Below are 20,016 nucleotides of genomic sequence, written 5' to 3' on the forward strand. Positions count from 1 at the left end.
CCCCTGAGATATTATCTGCAGGATCCAGGGATTTACCTGCGAGTGAGCCCACTGCGCGCTGTAATTCTTGAGACGACCGCCTACCGCCCCCGAGTCCGCTTGCGAAGCCCCAGCGTCATGCTGAGGCTTTTGTAGAAGCCGGGGAGGGCTTCTGTTCCTGGGAAGGAGCTGCCTGTTGCTGTCTCTTCCCTCGTCCTCTGCCTCGTGGCAGATATGAATAGCCCTTTGCTCTCTTATTTTTAAAGGAACGAAAGGGCTGCGGTTGAAAGGTCGGTGCCTTTTTCTGTTGGGGAGTGACTTGAGGTAGAAAGGTGGATTTCCCGGCCGTAGCCGTGGCCACCAAATCCGATAGACCGACCCCAAATAACTCCTCTACGCATCGCCTGTCCACTGTCGTGTCCATAAAGCTCTTCTGGCCGAAATGGACATAGGACTTACCCGTGATGCCAGTGTGCAGATATCTCCCTGTGCATCACGCATATAAAGAAATGCATCCTTTATTTGTTCTAACGACAGTAAAATATTGTCCCTGTCCAGGGTATCAATATTTTCGATCAGGGACTCTGACCAAACTACCCCAGCACTGCACATCCAGGCAGTCGCAATAGCTGGTCGTAGTATAACACCTGCATGTGTGTATATACCTTTTTGGATATTTTCCATCCTCCTATCTGATGGATCTTTAAGTGCGGCCGTCTCAGGAGAGGGTAACGCCACTTGTTTTGATAAGCGTGTTAGCGCTTTGTCCACCCTAGGAGGTGTTTCCCAGCGCTCCCTAACCTCTGGCGGGAAAGGGTATAAAGCCAATAACTTCTTTGAAATTAGCAGTTTTTTATCGGGGCACCCCACGCTTCATCACACACGTCATTTAATTCTTCTGATTCGGTAAAAACTACTGGTAGTTTTTTCACACCCCACATAATACCCTGTTTAGTGGTACCTGTAGTATCAGCTAAATGTAACATCTCCTTTATTGCCAAAATCATATAACGTGTGGCCCTACTGGAAAATACGGTTGATTCGTCACCTTCACCACCGGAATCAGTGCCTGTGTCTGGGTCTGTGTCGACCGACTGAGGCAAGGGGCGTTTTACAGCCCCTGACGGTGTTTGAGGCGCCTGGACAGGCACTAATTGAGTGTCCGGCCGCCTCATGTCGGCAAACGACTGCTTAAGCGAGTTGACGCTATCCCGTAATTCCACAAATAAAGGCATCCATTCTGGTGTCGACCCCCTAGGAGGTGACATCCTCATATTTGGCAATTGCTCCGCCTCCACACCAATAACGTCCTCATACATGTCGACACACACGTACCGACACACAGCAGACACACAGGGAATGCTCTATACGAAGACAGGACCCACTAGCCCTTTGGGGAGACAGAGGGAGAGTCTGCCAGCACACACCAAAAAGCGCTATATATGACAGGGATAGCCTTATGATTAAGTGCTCCCTTATAGCTGCTTTTATATTAATATATATTGCCATTTATTTTGCCCCCCCTCTCTGTTATACCCTGTTTCTGTAGTGCAGTGCAGGGGAGAGACCTGGGAGCCTTCCTGACCAGCGGAGCTGTGACAGAAAATGGCGCCGTGTGCTGAGGAGATAGGCCCCGCCCCTTTTTCGGCGGGCTCGTCTCCCGCTATTTAGTACATTTAGGCAGGGGTAAATATCTCCATATAGCCTCTGGGGCTATATGTGAGGTATTTTTAGCCTTTTTAAAGGTTTTCATTTGCCTCCCAGGGCGCCCCCCTCCCAGCGCCCTGCACCCTCAGTGACTGCCGTGTGAAGTGTGCTGAGAGGAAAATGGCGCACAGCTGCAGTGCTGTGCGCTACCTTAAGAAGACTGCAGGAGTCTTCAGCCGCCGATTCTGGACCTCTTCTTGCTTCAGCATCTGTGAGGGGGCCGGCGGCGTGGCTCCGGTGACCATCCAGGCTGTACCTGTGATCGTCCCTCTGGAGCTTCATGTCCAGTAGCCAAGAAGCCAATCCATCCTGCACGCAGGTGAGTTCACTTCTTCTCCCCTCTGTCCCTCGTTGCAGTGATCCTGTTGCCAGCAGGAATCACTGTAAAATAAAAAACCTAAGCTAAACTCTCTAAGCAGCTCTTTATGAGAGCCACCTAGAATTGCACCCTTCTCGGCCGGGCACAAAAATCTAACTGGAGTCTGGAGGAGGGTCATAGGGGGAGGAGCCAGTACACACCACCTGACCTGTAAAAGCTTTACTTTTGTGCCCTGTCTCCTGCGGAGCCGCTATTCCCCATGGTCCTTTCAGGAACCCCAGCATCCACTTAGGACGATAGAGAAACCAGATTTAAAAAAAAAATGAGATAAAAATCTGCTTTACCCCTTGTTATACTGTATAACACCGACAAAAACGTATTACGTTAAGCACGCTTATCGCGGGGGAAAAATGTGGAAACAGCTTGATACATCAGCCCTTTTGTTTGTAAAATGTTGGTATTTTATTCTTCTCCACTTTATCTCTCTCCGAGGCTTAGTAAATAGACCCCTCTATCACCAATGATATTCCACAGATGACCGAGCTATCGTTTGCAATACGGGGGTCATTCCGAGTTGATCGCTAGCTGCATTTGTTCGCAGCGCAGCGATCGGGCTAAAAAACGGCAATTCTGTGCATGCGTATGTGGCGCAATGCGCACGCGCGACGTACGGGCACAACGAACGATGCACTTTTGCACAGGGTCTAGCGAAGCATTTCAGTCGCACTGGTTGCCGCAGAGTGATTGACATGAAGTGGGCATGTCTGGGTGGCAACTGACCGTTTTCAGGGAGTGTTCGGAAAAACGCAGGCGTGCCAGGAAAAACACAGGCGTGGCTGGGCGGGTGTATGACGTCAGATCCGGAACTGAATAGTCTGAAGTGATCACAAGCGCTGAGTAGGTTTTGAGCTACTCTGAAACTACACAAAACAAAAAAATGTTTTCAGGCGCTCTGCGATACAACCGTTCGCACTTCTGCTAAGTTAACATACACTCCCAATGGGCGGCGGCATAGCGTTTACACGGCTTCTAAAAACTGCTAGCAAGCGGTCAACTCAGAATAACCCCCACAGTCCCTATTGCTCCACTGCCTGATAGCATCAGCTGTTTCTGCACAACGCACACAGACGTACTGCTCTGTAATGGGACTTCTGTAGTTTGTTAATGTACAAAGCACATCTGCACAGATGGTGAGGTAAAAAAATAAATATTTTTTTTTCTGCTACTGCCCTATGTCCTACCCACACGTACTAGCCTAAGGCAGCAGTGACACCTGCAAGTTATAAAAACAACCTATGCAAAGTACTGAAGTGAGATATTACACCAAAATATCACATTTCCCTGAAACCTAATATTTTGGCTAATGAAAATACATTGCACGTCTCATTCATATTTAATTTTACTCAACATATTAAAATGAATGTTAATTATAGTTTTCCTTTAAGTGTTCTCATTAAGCTGTCATGTAAGCTAATTCCTTTTTCTATTTTGCCATTTTTAAGTCAATAAATACTATTTCATAGATCAGTACAAATTAGAGCTTCATTATGCAGTACTTCAGAGATGGGACAGCTTGCAAGGGGACATAGAAGCTTTTGGACAACCTCCACTATTTAGGCAATCATCACACACACACACACACACACACACACACACACACACACACACACACACACACACACACGCAGCTATTTCTAGACAATTTGGCTCCTATTGCGAACAGTAACATTTTTTACCCCCCTTCCCCCTCCATAGTCATCCTAAAATGTTAATATCAGTGTGCACGCCCCCAAAAGGGGTATGGCCTTGCTGCAATGGACGTTGCCTTGCTGCAATGGGCGTGACCTTGCAGGAAAACCTCTGCAGACCCCGCCCATCACAGGAAAGAAAAAAATCTACCATATTATGTCCCACATACAGTAGTAATGCCCCTTGCACCATATTATGCACCACACAGTAAAGTCCCTAGCACCATATTATGCCCCACACAGTAATGCTCCTTGCCCCTTATTGCCCCACACAGTAATGCCTCTTGCGCCATATGCCCCACACAGTAATGCCTTTTGCATCATATGCCCCACACAGTAATAGCCCTTGCACCATATGCCCCACACAGTAATACCCCTTGTGCCATATGCCCCACACAGTAATGCTCCTTGCAACACATTATGACCCACAGTTATGCTCTGTCACCTTAATATGCCTCACAATGTGGGCTCACATAACAATAATAATGCCCCACTTCCACCTGCTCGTTGTCAGGGGTTTCATGCCACTGCCATCTTCCTCAGCTGTGATTCGGACTCCCATGGCATATCAGCTTTCCCCGGCGTCCTGACGCTTTCTCCTGCTTCTAGTGAATGTCCTTCCCAAAATGGCTGCTGCCTCCTCTAGCATCCTTCATAACTGTCTTCTCTGTGGCAGTGGCCATGTTGGGAGGGACATTTTCAACAGTATTCTATACAGACGGGCAGTCTGCATGGAATACTGTGCAGACACCTTCAATAGACATAATATTATACAATATAAGAATTGTGCTCAGTATGCAGATCAAGAAAAGTGGTACTATGGAGATGGTGAATAATTCACACATGAGGCTAAATGTAAAAGCCTGCGAGAAGCCGGTGGTGCAGAACTTTTAAAGCAGCAATCATTAAAAAGGCAAACCCAACTTGTTTTTGCCTTGTAAATGATTGCTGCTTTAAAAACACGGTCATTCTCGCACAAAGTCCTGCACCGTTGGCTTCTCACAGGCTATTTTAGCCCATGGACTTCTTTTTAGAAACATTTTAAGGAACGAACCTTCAAAACCTTGGTTAGGACTTGGACACTTGAGACTGCCGTGTATTCGATTATATGACACTTAGAAAGCGATGCTTATACTATGAATTATGCCCTCTGGCTTTCCTGTCAAGTAACCTGCACACGTACAAGCTAATTGAAGGATAAACCAACTCCAGTGCATTTATAGAACCTTCCTGTCCATGACCAGACCTTCAGCGGGGACGTATGAGAACATCTCCTATTTATAGCAGCTCTGCAAGTCGCCTGTCAATAGTTCACTTATTGCCTTTGTTGTCTAAATCAGAGTGGTTCGTAATTCACCGTGTGTAATTCTCTATTTACTGCCAATGATTCAGTGTAGAAAGACAGGAACTCTACAGGTCATCCAAGGGCTTCACTACGATATGCCGGCGGCCGGGCTCCCGGCGACCAGCATACCGGCGCCGGGAGCCCGACCGCCGGCTTACCGACAGTGGGGCGGGCGCAAATGAGCCCCTTGCGGGCACGGTGGCGCGCTATGCGCGCCACACTATTTTATTTTCCCTCCAGGGGGGTCGTGGACCCCCACGAGGGAGAATAAGTGTCGGTATGCCGGCTGTCGGGCTCCCGGCGCCGGTATGCTGGTCGCCGGGAGCCCGACCGCCGGCATACTGAAGACCACCCCATCCAAGACCTGTAGAGTTCATGGATAGGGCTTAGAAAATCAGCTCATGACAGTCATATTTTTGTATGCGTTGATTTGTCGTTTTTATTTGCGGCCTTTGAGAAAAATTTGAAAGATACACAAACAAAACACATTCACGCGTTACAATTACAGCCCATTGATGTGCGTTGTGTTATGCTGTATTGAAGACGGCAAGCAGTTCTTTTTGGTTACCAGGAAACAGTCCAATCCGGGGGAATGCAATAGAGGTGGGGAAAGCTGAAATATAGACAATAAGGACTAATTATAGAACGATTAATTATAGAATGAGGACATTTGTTGTAACATCTTACAATAAATCCCTTCTAAAAATATACAGGGCTGATTCAGGGACGCACGCAAGACGGGCGCAATTGCATTTTCATTGTACGGAAATAAATGAGGATAAGAACCTGTCATCGGTGGGGACGTGTACCAGCCTATACTTGGCGCTAGCGGTCCATTTGAGTTTGCCCACTTCCACGTAGACCACAATTCAGACAACATGTCCACATGTGCAGAACTGGCTTGGGTGCAAATCTGAATATACCGCTGTTATTTAATTTCATATCTACTATACAGATAGTTGTATGTATGAGGCAAACTCAAGTGGATGGAGCATGATGATTTACACCTAGGAGCTATTAAAGAGACACTATCATCTTAGTCACCAAGGCTTCTGCCCGCTCTTCCATGCACGGCCCATACAGAAGTATAGAAATGCATTCCAAACATGGGGCCTAATTCAGACCTAATCGCCCCTCTGCGTTTTTGCAGAGGGCTGCGATCAGATAGCCGACGCCCATAGAGAGTGAAAACCCGCCCCGTGCAAGTGTGCGAATGCATATGTACGCCGTGCGAAAACCTCGCAGACAGCGGGCACCTGCAAATCCGTTCACAGTGCACTCACCATCAAATGATTTTTCCAGTCTGTGCAGTCTGTGCGTAGCCCAGGGCTTACTCCTACAGTGCGATACAAATAGGCTGATTGGGTCCGGAGCTGACGTCACACCCCCGCCCTGCAAACGCTTGGGAACGCCTGCGTTTTTCCGGACCTTCCCAGAAAACGGGCAGCTACCACCCCAAACATCCGCTTCCTGTCAATCACCTTGCGTACGATTAGCGATCTAAATTTTCGCACCATTCTGTCGCTGTTTGCACTTGCGCGTGCTCTTTGCGGTGCATACGCATGCGCAGTCATTTGATAATCGTCCGCTGTGCGATTTTGCACAACAGCGATCAGCTCTGAATTAGGCCCAGTATTCTGTCTCCTCACCAGAGCACTGGCCATAATTTGCATACTAGATGGGCTGTTTAGCATATTAAACACCCATGCAACTATGGTGGCCAATCCCGGGATCGAGATCAGCGAAATCCCGGGATTTAGGGCCAAAAACGGCCGGGATTCAATCCCGGGATTGGAAGGTCCAATCCCGGAGATTGAGGGATCAGCGTTGAGCATCCACAGGACGCTCAGACGCTGCCCGTCTCTCCCGGCGCAGCGTGAGGTCACGCTGCGCCGTCAGCCGAGCACTGAGGGAGTGGAGGAAGAGATCCCCACCCGCCAGCCCTCGGTATGCAGTTAGTAATGTGTGCAGGGCGGGGTGGGGTGAGGGGGGCGGCCACACACTTAAAAGCCAATCCCGGGTATCCTGGGAATCCCGGGATTGGTCATTTTTCAATCCCGATACCCGGGATTGAAAAAAATGACCCGGGATTGGCCTCCCTACATGCAACTAGCACACACCCCAGGGCCAATTAATATACTAGTATGTCCACAGCTGGAAACAAGATCACATGGAAAATGCCAGAACTCCACTCAGATGTTTTGAAGAAATGGATGCACCCATTATAGATAAGCCACTGGGCCATTCTACAGTATGTTTTATGACTTGTTCCTGTTGTGGTGACAGAAGTTGATTCTGGTGCCTGGTTTTCAAATGGGAGAGTGAAATGTTTTGGCAGCGCATGAAAATTTTCCTAAGGCCTGGACCCTTAATGTAGGCTGAAAATGAAAATTCCAAAAGTTCCCCAATGTCTGCTTTATACTTTAGGTACCTATCCAAAGTGTATCACTGCAGAGACAGAAGTTGATTCTGTGGCCTGGTTTTCAAAATGGCTGATAGAAATATTCCACTAGATTCTCATGAATATTGGTTTAACAAAAATGTCTGGCTCCATGGTTGTAGAAGAAAAGTTAACTTCATAGAATGATGTTTGATTTTGATATTGATGTTTATACAGTACATATATTTATATTCTCTTTCCTACTTACACAGGTGGCTTCAGCAAGTTTCAGGCTGAATTTCCTCACCATTGTGAAACCAACCTTGACTCCACCAGTTGTGCCAGTAGCTCACCGCTGCCCCCAACTCCGGTGCTAGGACTTGGAGGCCTGTGCATTGCCTCTGACTGCTCTGATGTTGAGTCTGACCTTGACCGGGAGCCGCTGAGTGGGGTGGACTCCGAAGGCATGAGTCCCCGCAACCAGCCCCCATCATTCCCTGTGCAAATTCTGCCCCACTTATACCTGGGAAGTGCAAGGGATTCTGGGAACATGGACACTCTGGCCAAGCTAGGTATTCGTTACATCCTTAATGTCACCCCAAATCTACCCAATATCTTTGAGAAAGACGGCGAATTCCACTACAAGCAGATTCCTATATCTGACCACTGGAGTCAAAACCTTTCTCAGTTTTTCCCAGAAGCCATTGAGTTTATTGGTGAGTATATATATTTATTTATTTACCTGTTTGATAAAATTGCATTTGAGATATATTTCCCACAGTATTTCCTACAGTGCTAGCTGTTAGCTAATATAAAACGTGAAGTTTGTTGGATTCCCCGAGGTCCCCACTGGCTCTAATAGTCCAATGCCACATGCCTTTTTACACTTATTGGTCTGGGAATGGAGAGTTCACAGGGGAAGGGCACAGATAATTGGTTGGCCTGCTTATACAAGCCAAACTGTAAACACAGGAAGTACTGTAGTTTGTCATGGGAACGTTGCAGAAATTGGGAACCCTAGTGGACCTGCCGAATAATACAAGTTTCATTTCTGGTTTTATATGGTTGTGGTATATTTAGTCGAATGCTGACAGCATAATGTCGAAATGTTCAGACATTCACAATGTCAACACTGATGTTGACATTTTGGTGATGCCATTCTGAATGTCAACAAACTGCATAACTTTTCATGGGTGTGGATCATAGGGTCGACCAAACTTAGGTCGACAGTCATTGGGTCAAAAACTATTGGTCGACACCTGAAATAGGTCGACACATGAAATAGGTCGACACGGTCTTTAGGTCGACATGAACAAAGACGACATGCAAAAAGGTCGACATGAGTTGTTTTTTTTTTTGGGGGGGGTCGTTTTCTTTGTAAAGTGACCGGGAACCCCAGTTAGTGTACTATGTCCCCTCGCATGGCTCATTTAGCTACCGCTGCGCTCGACACAGGTTACTATTCCCAATCGTAGTCCACCTGGATCGTAAAGTATAAAAAAAGTGATTTTTTTTTTTAAAGCTCATGTCGACCCTTTTCATGTTGATCTAGTATATGTCGACCTAGTAACCACGTCGACCTATAGGTCACGTCGATGTATAGGCCATGTCGACCTAATGCATGTCGACCAATAGTGGTCGACCTAAGTGTGGTCGACCTAGAGACCGGATACCCTTTTCTTAGTAATTATACTATACCCAAAAATACTTGTTATGTAATATGAAGACTGGACATGTATATGTATTAGATGTCATGTCAACATTTCACACAATGGCGTATTTATAATGGGTGTGCCTGCACCCAGATGTAGTTATACTTACCTCTTCGCCGCCAGGGGCTCGCGTTGGCTAGCGGACCAACACTGCAGAGTAGCAGAAGTCACAGGGAAAATAGTGTGGTCTGGATATAGATTAAAGTTCTCCACCAAATATTATAATTTATTAAAGACGTAATAGGAAAACCAAAACTAGACATGTGGATGTGCCGTTTGTTGGATACTATGACCATAACAGTCCCATACAACCATAGGCGGATCCAGGGGGGGGGGGGCACTCGGGCTCGTGCACCCCCTGTCTAAACAAACAAGCTCCCTGTGCGCCGCAGCACCGCTCTCCGTTCATCGCTGAGGCACTGGTGCTCAATATTTCCCTGGCCAACGGGATAGCACCAGGGAGCAGGCATCGAAAGCTCCTGCCCAGCGCTAACAGGTGCATGTATCTCTACTCATTATTTCCTTTGTTCACACTGGCTGAATAACGCATTTACTTTGTGCTACATGTAAAATTCTATAAGCATATAACTGTGAGCTATCCATTTGGAAGTTATCTTGCAGCTGTACACCTCAGTGTACACTTTGAACTCTGCACAATCCGGGACACCTTTGGTAATATCGGCAAATGAGCTTTTAATATTTGCTTCTAATTGGTGCCATTATCTTATATCAGGTGTTTAGCTACATCGCATTGTTCATTAATATTATTGTGATGTTTTAATACTCTATCATACCCCCGGGAGGTTGCTATATTGTATTGTGCTGGAGTGCCTTCCAGGATGCGCTCCTACAGCCAATCATTACCTGATGGCGTATTCTGTGAGGCCACTCCCCCTGTGATACCACACCCCTTACCTGGGAGCACGTGTGCCTTAGGTGCATGTAAATATAACTATTACCGTTCCCCTATCATGGTGCCCCCCCTTTCATTTTCTTCTGGATCCGCCCCTGCATACAACACTCCGGTTTATTTTGCAGGTCTGCCTGTTTCCATCAGGTCATGCAGGAACTAGCCACTGCATGAGGGAAGGTCACTCGGAGGGGTATCAATACCAACTCGATGGGTGTTTTACGGGAAGCGAAGGGCCATCTTAATGTATAGGCAAACTGGGCAGCTGCCCAGGGCCCCACAATTATAGGGGTCTTAGAGCAGGGGCAGATGGTGGTCATATAATCAGAGGAGCCATGCAGCATTCTCTACCAGCATTCTCTACCTAGTTTGTATGCACTGCAACCAGACAGTGAATGGCTGTCCACTTGCTGATTGGTAGATAACTGAAGCCATCCACCAATCAGAGTGTTTACAGCCATTCACTGTATGGAAGCATGTGGAGAGACGGTGCGGGACTGCAGGAGGAGCTTGTTATGATTATTTAATTAGTTACCGTGAATGGGTGGTTAAGGTACCCAGTCTAATGCTTTCCCCAGGCCTACAATGCTGTTTAGACGCTCCTGGGCCAGGGGCCTTATTCATCAAGCTTTTTATTTATATATATATATATATATATATATATATATATATATTTTATCTTTTTTCTAAACTGTAGATTTACTGACATTCTTAAGGTTGGGTACAAAACTAGATTTTACTAAAGGTAAAACCCAGGATGTTAGTTTGAAAATCTATCATAACATGCTGGATTTTTCCTTTAATAAAATCGCCATTTATACAAACAAAATATAAAACAACAATACCTGATAAATAAGGCTGAAAGTGTTATAGAAAGACCGCGTAGGGAACATAATGTGACCGTAGCGGCATAAACGCACCGTCTGGGCCTCCGCAGCGCCGCTCGAGGCATCACCTTGGCCTGTGAGGGGTTAATGTTTTTTGCTGGGAGGAACGTAGAGAGAGGGCCGGGGGCCTATTGGCTGGATCATGGAGAGGGGGCTGGCCTGTCATGCATATATGCAGGTGGCAGGATACTTCCTGCCTCTCTTCCAGCTCTTTTCGTGAGGACTGCAAGTATTGATCTCAGTTCATTATATTTCTCATTATTCATTCTGCTCACATCCCATTTAAAACTTTTTATCTCCCTTTCCTCTGTTCTTTACCCTTTGTATCCTCCTCTACTCCTTTCTTATATCCATTTTCCTATCCTCACTTCTCTTGCTCTTAAACTTATCCCTTGCCTACTTAGACCCGCCTTATGGCCACTAGAATTCGTCCCAGCCGCGCCGCTGGCCTGCCCGCCCGGCTCCTGGACGCGTCTGATGTCCAGCCGGCACGGGGAAGGACTGCTGTGGCTGCCGTGCGGGAGACCCGGGGCGCGCGCGGCCGGGCTCGGCCGCCCGCCCGGGCTCCCCCGCGCTTGCGCTCTCCGTCCCCGCTGCTAGCCGCGGCGGGGAACGGAGCGCTGGGCGGCCGGGGACGTACGCGGCGCACGGCCAGGGATGGTGTCCTGCCGTCTCTGAGCCCGCCGCTCGCTACCCGCGACCGCTCTGATCACGTGGGGCCGGGACGGAGCTCCCGGCCCGCGGATCAGCTGCCTGTTCCTCTCCTGCAGGACGCTGCTGATGTTGGTGGGCGGGAGGGGGGTCGTACGGCTGCCAGACCTGTACAGTCCAGGCAGCGCGCGCGTGGCACAGTTGATCCTGCCACTCGGGGGGCCCAGATGAGGCCTGGCCCCTCTGTTCGGCCCTCCTCTTCACCCAGTCTGGTCCGGCCTGCGCCCTCCCCCGACAGGGCAGGGCGTCGCCCCCGCCCCTCTACTGCGCGTCCTCCTTTAACTGTCTCTGATAGGGCGGGGCCCGTCCGGCGGGGGCGTTCTGCGTCCGCCCGCGGTGGAGCGGCCCACCGGGCCTCTCCTGCCGGGGGTGGCCCCGGAGCGCCCCCCCCCCCTTTCCAGGATACCGCGCCTGGCGCATGGCGCTGCTGCCGCCGCCCATGGCCATGCGGCTCCGACCGGGGTTATTCGCCCCATCAGGGGGCGGCGTGCGCCGTCGGGGGGTGTCCGTTCCGCCCCTCCCCGTGGCCGGTCATCTCCCGCCTATGTTGCTGCGGACGGGTCACATTTCCGACGTTGCGCCTCCTCCTTCCAGTGGCGACGACTCTCGGTTTCTCATCCTGTGGCCAATGCTCGGGATCGGAGGTTGCGGCGCGGGCGATTGGCGCGGGATTTCTCACAGCGGGACGGCGATACCGTGACGCCCGACAGTGGGGGATCATCCGGGTCCTTGCTCCCAACGGGGGGTTTCCGATCCTCCCGTGGAGAGCACAACTCGCGTGGCGGCTCTCATTTTCCTACGCCCGCCACGTCGGCTGCACCCCTGGTGGACACCACCGTTCTGTCCGCCATTTGTGGTGTCGGCAGTGGCGCCCTTGTTATTTTCCGTACCCGGGGGACTTGGGCGGCCCGCTGCTTCTTTGGCAGATAGCATTGCGCATGCTCTTGGCCCGCTTCTGTCCTCTAGCGCGACGGTTCCCCCGCCTGCCCCGGTCCCGACTGCGGCAAGCCCGGTGGGGGTGCAGGGGAACCATGTCTCTTTTGTCTCCCCAGCCGCGGACATCGGGTCAGAAATGGAGTCTGTTGGTGCATCCGCGAGTCATCCGGTGGCCGTTGGGACGGATGGTGTTCCCTCTCGTGCAGGTGAGTCTTCATCGGACCCCGACTGGTCCCGGGGAAGCGCGGTTACACCCCCTAGCGGCTTGGGATCGGGTACTCACTCCAGCTCCTCTAGCGTCGGCAGCAGTGTGCGTAGGGCTTCTAGCAAGCGCAGCAGGCGCAGCCGCAGGCGTCGGCACACGGACTCTTCCCTTGCCTCCACGTCTTCGGAGGGCCTGTCCTCCTCTGACGGCGGCTTGCACAGGGTTAAGCGTCGCAGACGGCGCGAGCGTCGGTATTCAACCTTGTCCGCCTCCCAAGTCTCGGTGGAATCGGACACCGTGCACTGCGCTAATACGGCGGTGCAACGTGGTCTTAGGCCCCGGGTCAGGGACCGTATCCGTAAGGGCCAATATGTAAATATTTTCGCTCTTACTAGTGACGATCGGAAAGCCTTACTTTCAGCTAAGAAAAAGGGGCAGGGCAGCGAGGACGCTTTGCGCTCCTACCCGAATTTGGTACGATGCATGTTGATCTTTGCTGCATGTTACCTAGAGACCTGCCCGGACGAACATATGAACATAGTGCGATATCAATTCCTCATACATGTTCTGTACCACAAGTACAAAGGGTCGGCCTGGCGTCGTTATGATGAGGATTTTCGGCGAAAACAACACGGGCGGCAGATCTATAACTTCGGTAAGAAGGATGTGGAACTGTGCTCGGAACTGACTCGGGGTTCGGCCGGCGCTGAGGAAAGCGGCACAACGAGGAGGTGGGCTAAGCGTCCTGCTTCTTGTCCTGACGGCTTTCGCGGCGGTTCAGGGCGCGCGGGGCATGGAAAATGCTTCGCTTTTAATAATGCCGAATGCGACTTAGGCGGCCGCTGTCGTTTTCGTCACTCTTGTATCCGATGTGGGGGGGGCCATGGGATTAAGGACTGTCCCAGTCCTGGGGCCGGAGGGGCTTCCGGACCACAGACCCGGCAGAGTCGCGCTCCCGCGGCCTCTGGCGTTGGCCACAGCCCCCACCCCAATTAGACTTCGGGCACTCCTTCCCTGGCTGCGACGATACCCGCGGCCGGCAGACGCCCAATTCTTACACTCGGGCTTCGCGTCGGGCTTCCCCTTGCCTATACATGGGCGGGTGGGTCCCGGGACGGGTACTAACCTGCGCTCGGCCAGGGAATTTCCGGAAGTGCTCCGCCAGAAGGTGGAGGCCGAGGTGGCGCTAGGTAGGATGGTTGGCCCTTTCCGGGAACCCCCCTTGCCAGACCTGGTATTGTCCCCTGTTGGCATAGTGCCCAAAAAGACCATGGGAAAATTTCGCCTTATCCAGCATCTGTCCTGTCCTCCGGGGTCATCGGTTAATGATGCCATCCCTCCGGATCAGTGCAGGGTTGTTTACCTATCCTTTGATTCAGCCATTGACACCATCCGGTCTTTTGGTCCGGGGGCAGTGATGTGTAAATTGGACATCCAGTCAGCATTCCGCCTCCTTCCGCTGCACCCGTCCGTCTTTCGGTTTATGGGTTTTAAACTGGACGATGGCTTTTACATCGATCGGTGCCTCCCTATGGGCTGCTCCATCTCTTGCGCCTACTTCGAGAGATTCAGTTCTTTCCTCCACTGGTGTCTCCAGCAGGAGACGGGCGAACGGGGCATTTCGCACTACCTGGACGATTTCCTTTTTATCGGCCCATCAGACTCGGATCGCTGCGTCCTCTTGCTGCAGGGGGCTCTTGCCCTCTTCGCACACTTCGGAGTTCCGGTGGCACCTGAGAAGATGGAGGGTCCCTCTGCCTCCTTGGTTTACCTCGGGATTCAGATTGATACGGTCGGTGGTCTGTGTAGGCTCCCTGCGGACAAGGTGTTGCGTTTACACGATGGTATCCTATATGCGCTGGCGGCGGGCAAGCTCACTCTTAAACAGGCTCAATCCCTCTTGGGCCTGTTTAACTTTGCTTGCAAGGTTATCCCCATGGGCAGGGTCTTCTGTAGAAAATTGGAACGGGCTACCGTGGGGGTTAGACGCCCACATCATTTTCTTCGGTTGTCTCTCGAAATCCGAAGGGACTTGCGCATTTGGGACGAATTTCTTGTTCGTTTCAACGGCATCTGTATTTGGCAAGAGGCGGCTGTGTCTAGCCCAGCCCTGGAGCTTTTCACGGACGCCTCTGGCGCTTACGGGTTCGGAGCTTATTTTGCAGGCCGTTGGTGCGCGTGTCCCTGGCCCCGGGCCTGGCTTAGCAGGGACCTCACGACGAACATGCTGTTGCTGGAAATATTTCCCATTTTGGTCGCTCTGGAATTGTGGTTCGATGCCCTGCGTAACAAACAGGTTGTCTTCTGGTGCGACAATATGGGCGTGGTTTTTGCCATAAACCGCCAAAAATCCACGTCCTTGCCGGTCCTGCGGGTCCTTGCGCAGATAGTCTTGCTATGTTTGGTAAACAACATTACGTTGCGAGCCAAACATGTCCCTGGCGTGCGTAACGAAATTGCAGATGCCCTGTCTCGGGGCGATTGGCAGCGGTTTCGGCGCTTGGCTCCTGCAGCGCTAATCCATGGGGAATTATGTCCTGCTTATGTGTGGCAGGTCATCCACCCGGATTGGAGGAGTTAGCCCACAGATCGTTGGCCCCTGCTACTTTCACGGCCTATCGTGCCGCCTGGGAGCGGTGGCGTCGCTTCCTCCTGGAGCGAGGCCAGCGTGGTAAGACCTCTCACGATTTACTCTTAGATTATATCTGGATGATGTACTCCGACGGGATTTCGCGGGCGTCTGTTAACAGGATTTTGGCGGGTATATCATACTTCCTGCAGCTTCGGGGGGAAGCGGATTTTACGAAGTCCTTTTTCCTCCGGCGGGTGTTGAAAGGTTGGGCTCGGGCGTTCCCGCCCCTCCCGGATACTCGCCTGCCAATCACGGGTGCTTTGCTGCGGCGGATTTTGGGATCCCTCCGGAGTATTTGCTCCTCGGGATACGAAGTTCGCCTCTTCATGGCGGCCTTTACGATGGCCTTCCACGGTGCATTCAGGGTGGACTAGCTGGTGGCCGTCTCTCGGACTTCTGCCTCGCCCATGCTGGCAGCCCACGTCATCGTACGCCTTGACGGTTTGTGGTGCAGGATTCAGCGCTCCAAGACTGACGTAGTCGGTAGGGGGCAGTGGGTTCGAATGGGCCGGGCTCGTGCGCGGGGCATTTGTCCAGTTGCCGCGGCCCAGGCTTATTCGTCCCTTCGGCCTCCAACGCCCCCCGGGTGGCTTGTCCATCGTGACTGTTCCCCGTTGACCAGATATCAATTCCGGTCGGTTTTGGGACGTTGTCTTCTGTACCTGGGTCTCTCTCCGGCCGACTATGGGACTCACTCTTTCCGCATCGGCGCTGCTTCAGCAGCCGCTGCGGCGGGTTGGTCCGAAGTCGAAGTCCGGGCACTGGGTAGGTGGAGGTCTGGTGCAGTCAGACGCTATATCAGGCCTTTTCCTCCCAGTGCGCCCATTTGAGGACTAGCCGCTCGTCGCAGTTGCATTTTGCGATTGCGGGGGCCTTGAGGAATTTTTGTTTTATCGTTGGTTTTACTACGGCTTTTGCCGGCTAACAAAGTTTTGTTTTTGCCTCAAGTCAAATTGGGTGGCCCAACCCCCCCCCCCCCCTTTCAATCCCCGTTAGGGACGCAGTTAGGTTGCCCATTTAAAAATGCTATCTTTTATGTCATTTATTCACCTTCGTCACACCCTTCTTTTACCGGACGGCGGTTAGATCCGCACTTTATATGGTTTGTCGGCCATTTGTACATCTATTGGCTGTCCGGGTCGGCTCTGGCCTGCGACACGACTCGGTTTCCAGAGCTGCGGGCCGTGCGCTGGTTGGGGCGTAGAGGCTTTCGCTGGGACGGCCTGCGGGACTGGCTTAGGGCGGCAGTTGGCCGGTTTGGATATCCGCTGTTTTTGGTCTTGCATCTCGGTGGCCTGGTCGTGCCGCACAGTGGTATCTCCTTCCGGGATCCGACTCTATACCGGTCTGACGGGGTGCATTTGTCGCCAGCTGGCATGGTGATCTTCCTGGATGACATTATTCACGTTCTTCGGTCCCCTTAGGTAGTCATTTCAGATTTTCGTTGCGTTAGTTAGTTTTTAGTTTGTTGTTAGTTAGTGTTTCGTTAGTTTTGTCGGCTTTTAGCCCCTCCTCTAGTTAGTTGTTCGGTGGCGGCGGCAGGTTGGTAACCTGGCAGTTGGCCGGTTTCCGAACGGTTACTTAATTTTAACTATGAGTTCAAGGTTAGAAGTTTGGGTGTGCTTTTAGAAACATTTTTCTTAGTCGTTTGAATTAGTTTACGGGCATCACATTACCAAGTGGAGTCCATTAATTGGTATAAACATATGTGGATGGCGGGGCCGGTGGCCCGATTTTTTACCTCGTAGGGGCGGAGCGTACCTCCGTCCCTACAACTGTTGGTGGGCAGGGGTAGTGGCAGAAGGTCGACCCCTGTCCTTGGATTTTTGATTTTTCAATGTCCGGGATGGAGGCAGGAGGCCGATCCCAGGACATCGGGGGCAGAAGGCTCCCTCACACATATGTTTTTTATTGCTTGCTTTTTTCTGTATTACAATGTTTTTTTCACCCATGTTACGTTTATTATGTTAACCGTTCTTCTCCTCGCCACCTTAGTTAGAGAGGGAAGTCTACATTTTAGTTTTAGTATTTAATAGGCCTTCCTCTCAGTCAGAAAATAAAAGCTGACCCCTTTCACGCCAATTACAGTTGTGGTGTCTTTATTTTATAGAATAAGTGTGCTTGAGTGGCGAGTGGATGCATCTGACGTGTGGGGTTTAAGACCGCGTAGGGAACATAATGTGACCATAGCGGCATAAACGCACCGTCTGGGCCTCCGCAGCGCCGCTCGAGGCATCACCTTGGCCTGTGAGGGGTTAATGTTTTTTGCTGGGAGGAACGTAGAGAGAGGGCCGGGGGCCTATTGGCTGGATCATGGAGAGGGGGCTGGCCTGTCATGCATATATGCAGGTGGCAGGATACTTCCTGCCTCTCTTTCAGCTCTTTTCGTGACCCGCCCTCCCTCCCTGGGGACTTGGTTTCTGTTCAGCAGCTGTGTTGATTGTGTCGGCTTTGGGTGGCCGGTTTCCGAACGGTTACTTAATTTTAACTATGAGTTCAAGGTTAGAAGTTTGGGTGTGCTTTTAGAAACATTTTTCTTAGTCGTTTGAATTAGTTTACGGGCATCACTTTACCAAGTGGAGTCCATTAATTGGTATAAACATATGTGGATGGCGGGGCCGGTGGCCCGATTTTTTACCTCGTAGGGGCGGAGCGTACCTCCGTCCCTACAACTGTTGGTGGGCAGGGGTAGTGGCAGAAGGTCGACCCCTGTCCTTGGATTTTGATTTTTCAATGTCCGGGATGGAGGCAGGAGGCCGATCCCGGAACATCGGGGGCAGAAGGCTCCCTCACACATATGTTTTTTATTGCTTGCTTTTTTCTGTATTACAATGTTTTTTTCACCCATGTTACGTTTATTATGTTAACCGTTCTTCTCCCCGCCACCTTAGTTAGAGAGGGAAGTCTACATTTTAGTTTTAGTATTTAATAGGCCTTCCTCTCAGTCAGAAAATAAAAGCTGACCCCTTTCACGCCAATTACAGTTGTGGTGTCTTTATTTTATAGAATAAGTGTGCTTGAGTGGCGAGTGGATGCATCTGACGTGTGGGGTGTATAGGACTGTTACCGATATTGGGCTTAATTCCAAGTTGACAAATCAAAGAAGAAAAAGGATTGGTCTTTGATTGTCGCTTTTTCTTCTTCTTTGAATTCTCTGTATCTTTATTGGCAACACTACTGTCTGTGGCAGCACCCCCAAACTTGATTGGATTAACCGTGATTGATATATGGGCTAATCAAAATAAAATGAAACAATAATACTAGTGCAGTAGTCATCCTCCATTCCCTTTCCCTTAAACAGTACTGATTCCAAGTGGGATATATCTTCTTGTACGGATGTACATGTGTGTTTTGCATACAGCGCATTTTTACATATCCGTCCTGTGCTGAATTGGATGAAACTTGTTTGGACCTGTCTTTCTATGAAATGGGCGTTTTGGGGGGCGGTATCTGGATGGTGACAATTTGATTGGACAGAGCTTTGTCCTGGGAGGGTCGAGGGTGTGTGCTATTCTGAGTTGGGCGTACAGTGATTGAAAGCCTGTTTCAAACGGTTCTCTTGCATACAAATCATGATGGTTTTGACTGTGGACGGAATAGCATTGGGCGGAACGGCTTAAGACTGTACAGCTTCTCACATCAGCCCTACCTAGACTTGCACTAACATAGGGCAATAAATCAAGTTTCACGCCAAACCAGTCACTTTGCGTCCTACTCAGGATAAGGCTTATTGTATAGGATGAACCGTACACACATGGCAAGAGTCATTTTGACATTTGTGTAGTATTATCCTTTTAATTAAAATTCCCACCATTGTCTTACATATTGCTATGTTGTATTTACCTAGATCAGCTCTAACAATCTGCTCTTAGATAAACTATTGATCGCACAACAGTGGCAATAAATATTAGGCTGTAAATAAACCTCAGCGCCTAGCTATCTGGGCATCTTAAGGACAAGTTTGTGTCTGCATGTCTTTGAGACCGTCCTTCAGACTGGCAATTTGCTGCCTCCCGGATAGGGTTACCTTAATGGACGCCCCCCCTCCCTCTTTCTCTGCCACTTATCGTCTTTGTCTGAGAGCTATTTTTATATTACTCCTCTCAGTGGTGTTATGGGGAGTGTTGTTTGATGACAGCATGTATATTGTTGGATAATGATGAAGTGTCTTCTACTGGCAATGGGTTAAATACTAACATTGCGTTTTCTCCTTGAACCAAAGTTTTGTCATCATATAACCAAAGATATGCTGCCGCTGCTAAGCTAATAACCATCTAATATGTTACTGATTTTAGTCTTTAAGGTTCTGAAGCTGAGCTTGCCGCAATATGCGTGCAAATAACTTGAGAACGCCCCATTACACCCGGTTTCACCCCTTCGGTCGCAAGGCTTGTTGCAGCCATAATGTGACCCACTCTGCGGTAAAGTCAGAGAAAGCACCAGTGTTACATCTAATGCAAACAATGGTCAGTTATGTTACTACCACCACTACATGTGTGCTTTCTGTTTTGGGGCCCCTTAGGTTCTTTACCACTTATGTAACAA

General features: G+C 50.2%; 1 protein-coding gene across 2 annotated transcripts in view; it reads left to right on the forward strand.

Moving 5' to 3' along the window:
- The window catches only part of DUSP9 (dual specificity phosphatase 9), a 123,707-nt gene that overhangs the window by 91,625 nt on the left and 12,066 nt on the right, over positions 1 to 20,016 (forward strand). For both annotated transcript variants that reach the window (XM_063936329.1, XM_063936330.1), the window contains exon 3: positions 7,751 to 8,194. In XM_063936329.1, coding sequence (XP_063792399.1) covers positions 7,751 to 8,194 — 444 coding nt within the window. The remainder of the gene's footprint in view (positions 1 to 7,750; positions 8,195 to 20,016) is intronic.

This window comes from Pseudophryne corroboree, chromosome 8 (assembly GCF_028390025.1).
Source record: "Pseudophryne corroboree isolate aPseCor3 chromosome 8, aPseCor3.hap2, whole genome shotgun sequence".
Lineage (NCBI taxonomy): Eukaryota > Metazoa > Chordata > Amphibia > Anura > Myobatrachidae > Pseudophryne > Pseudophryne corroboree.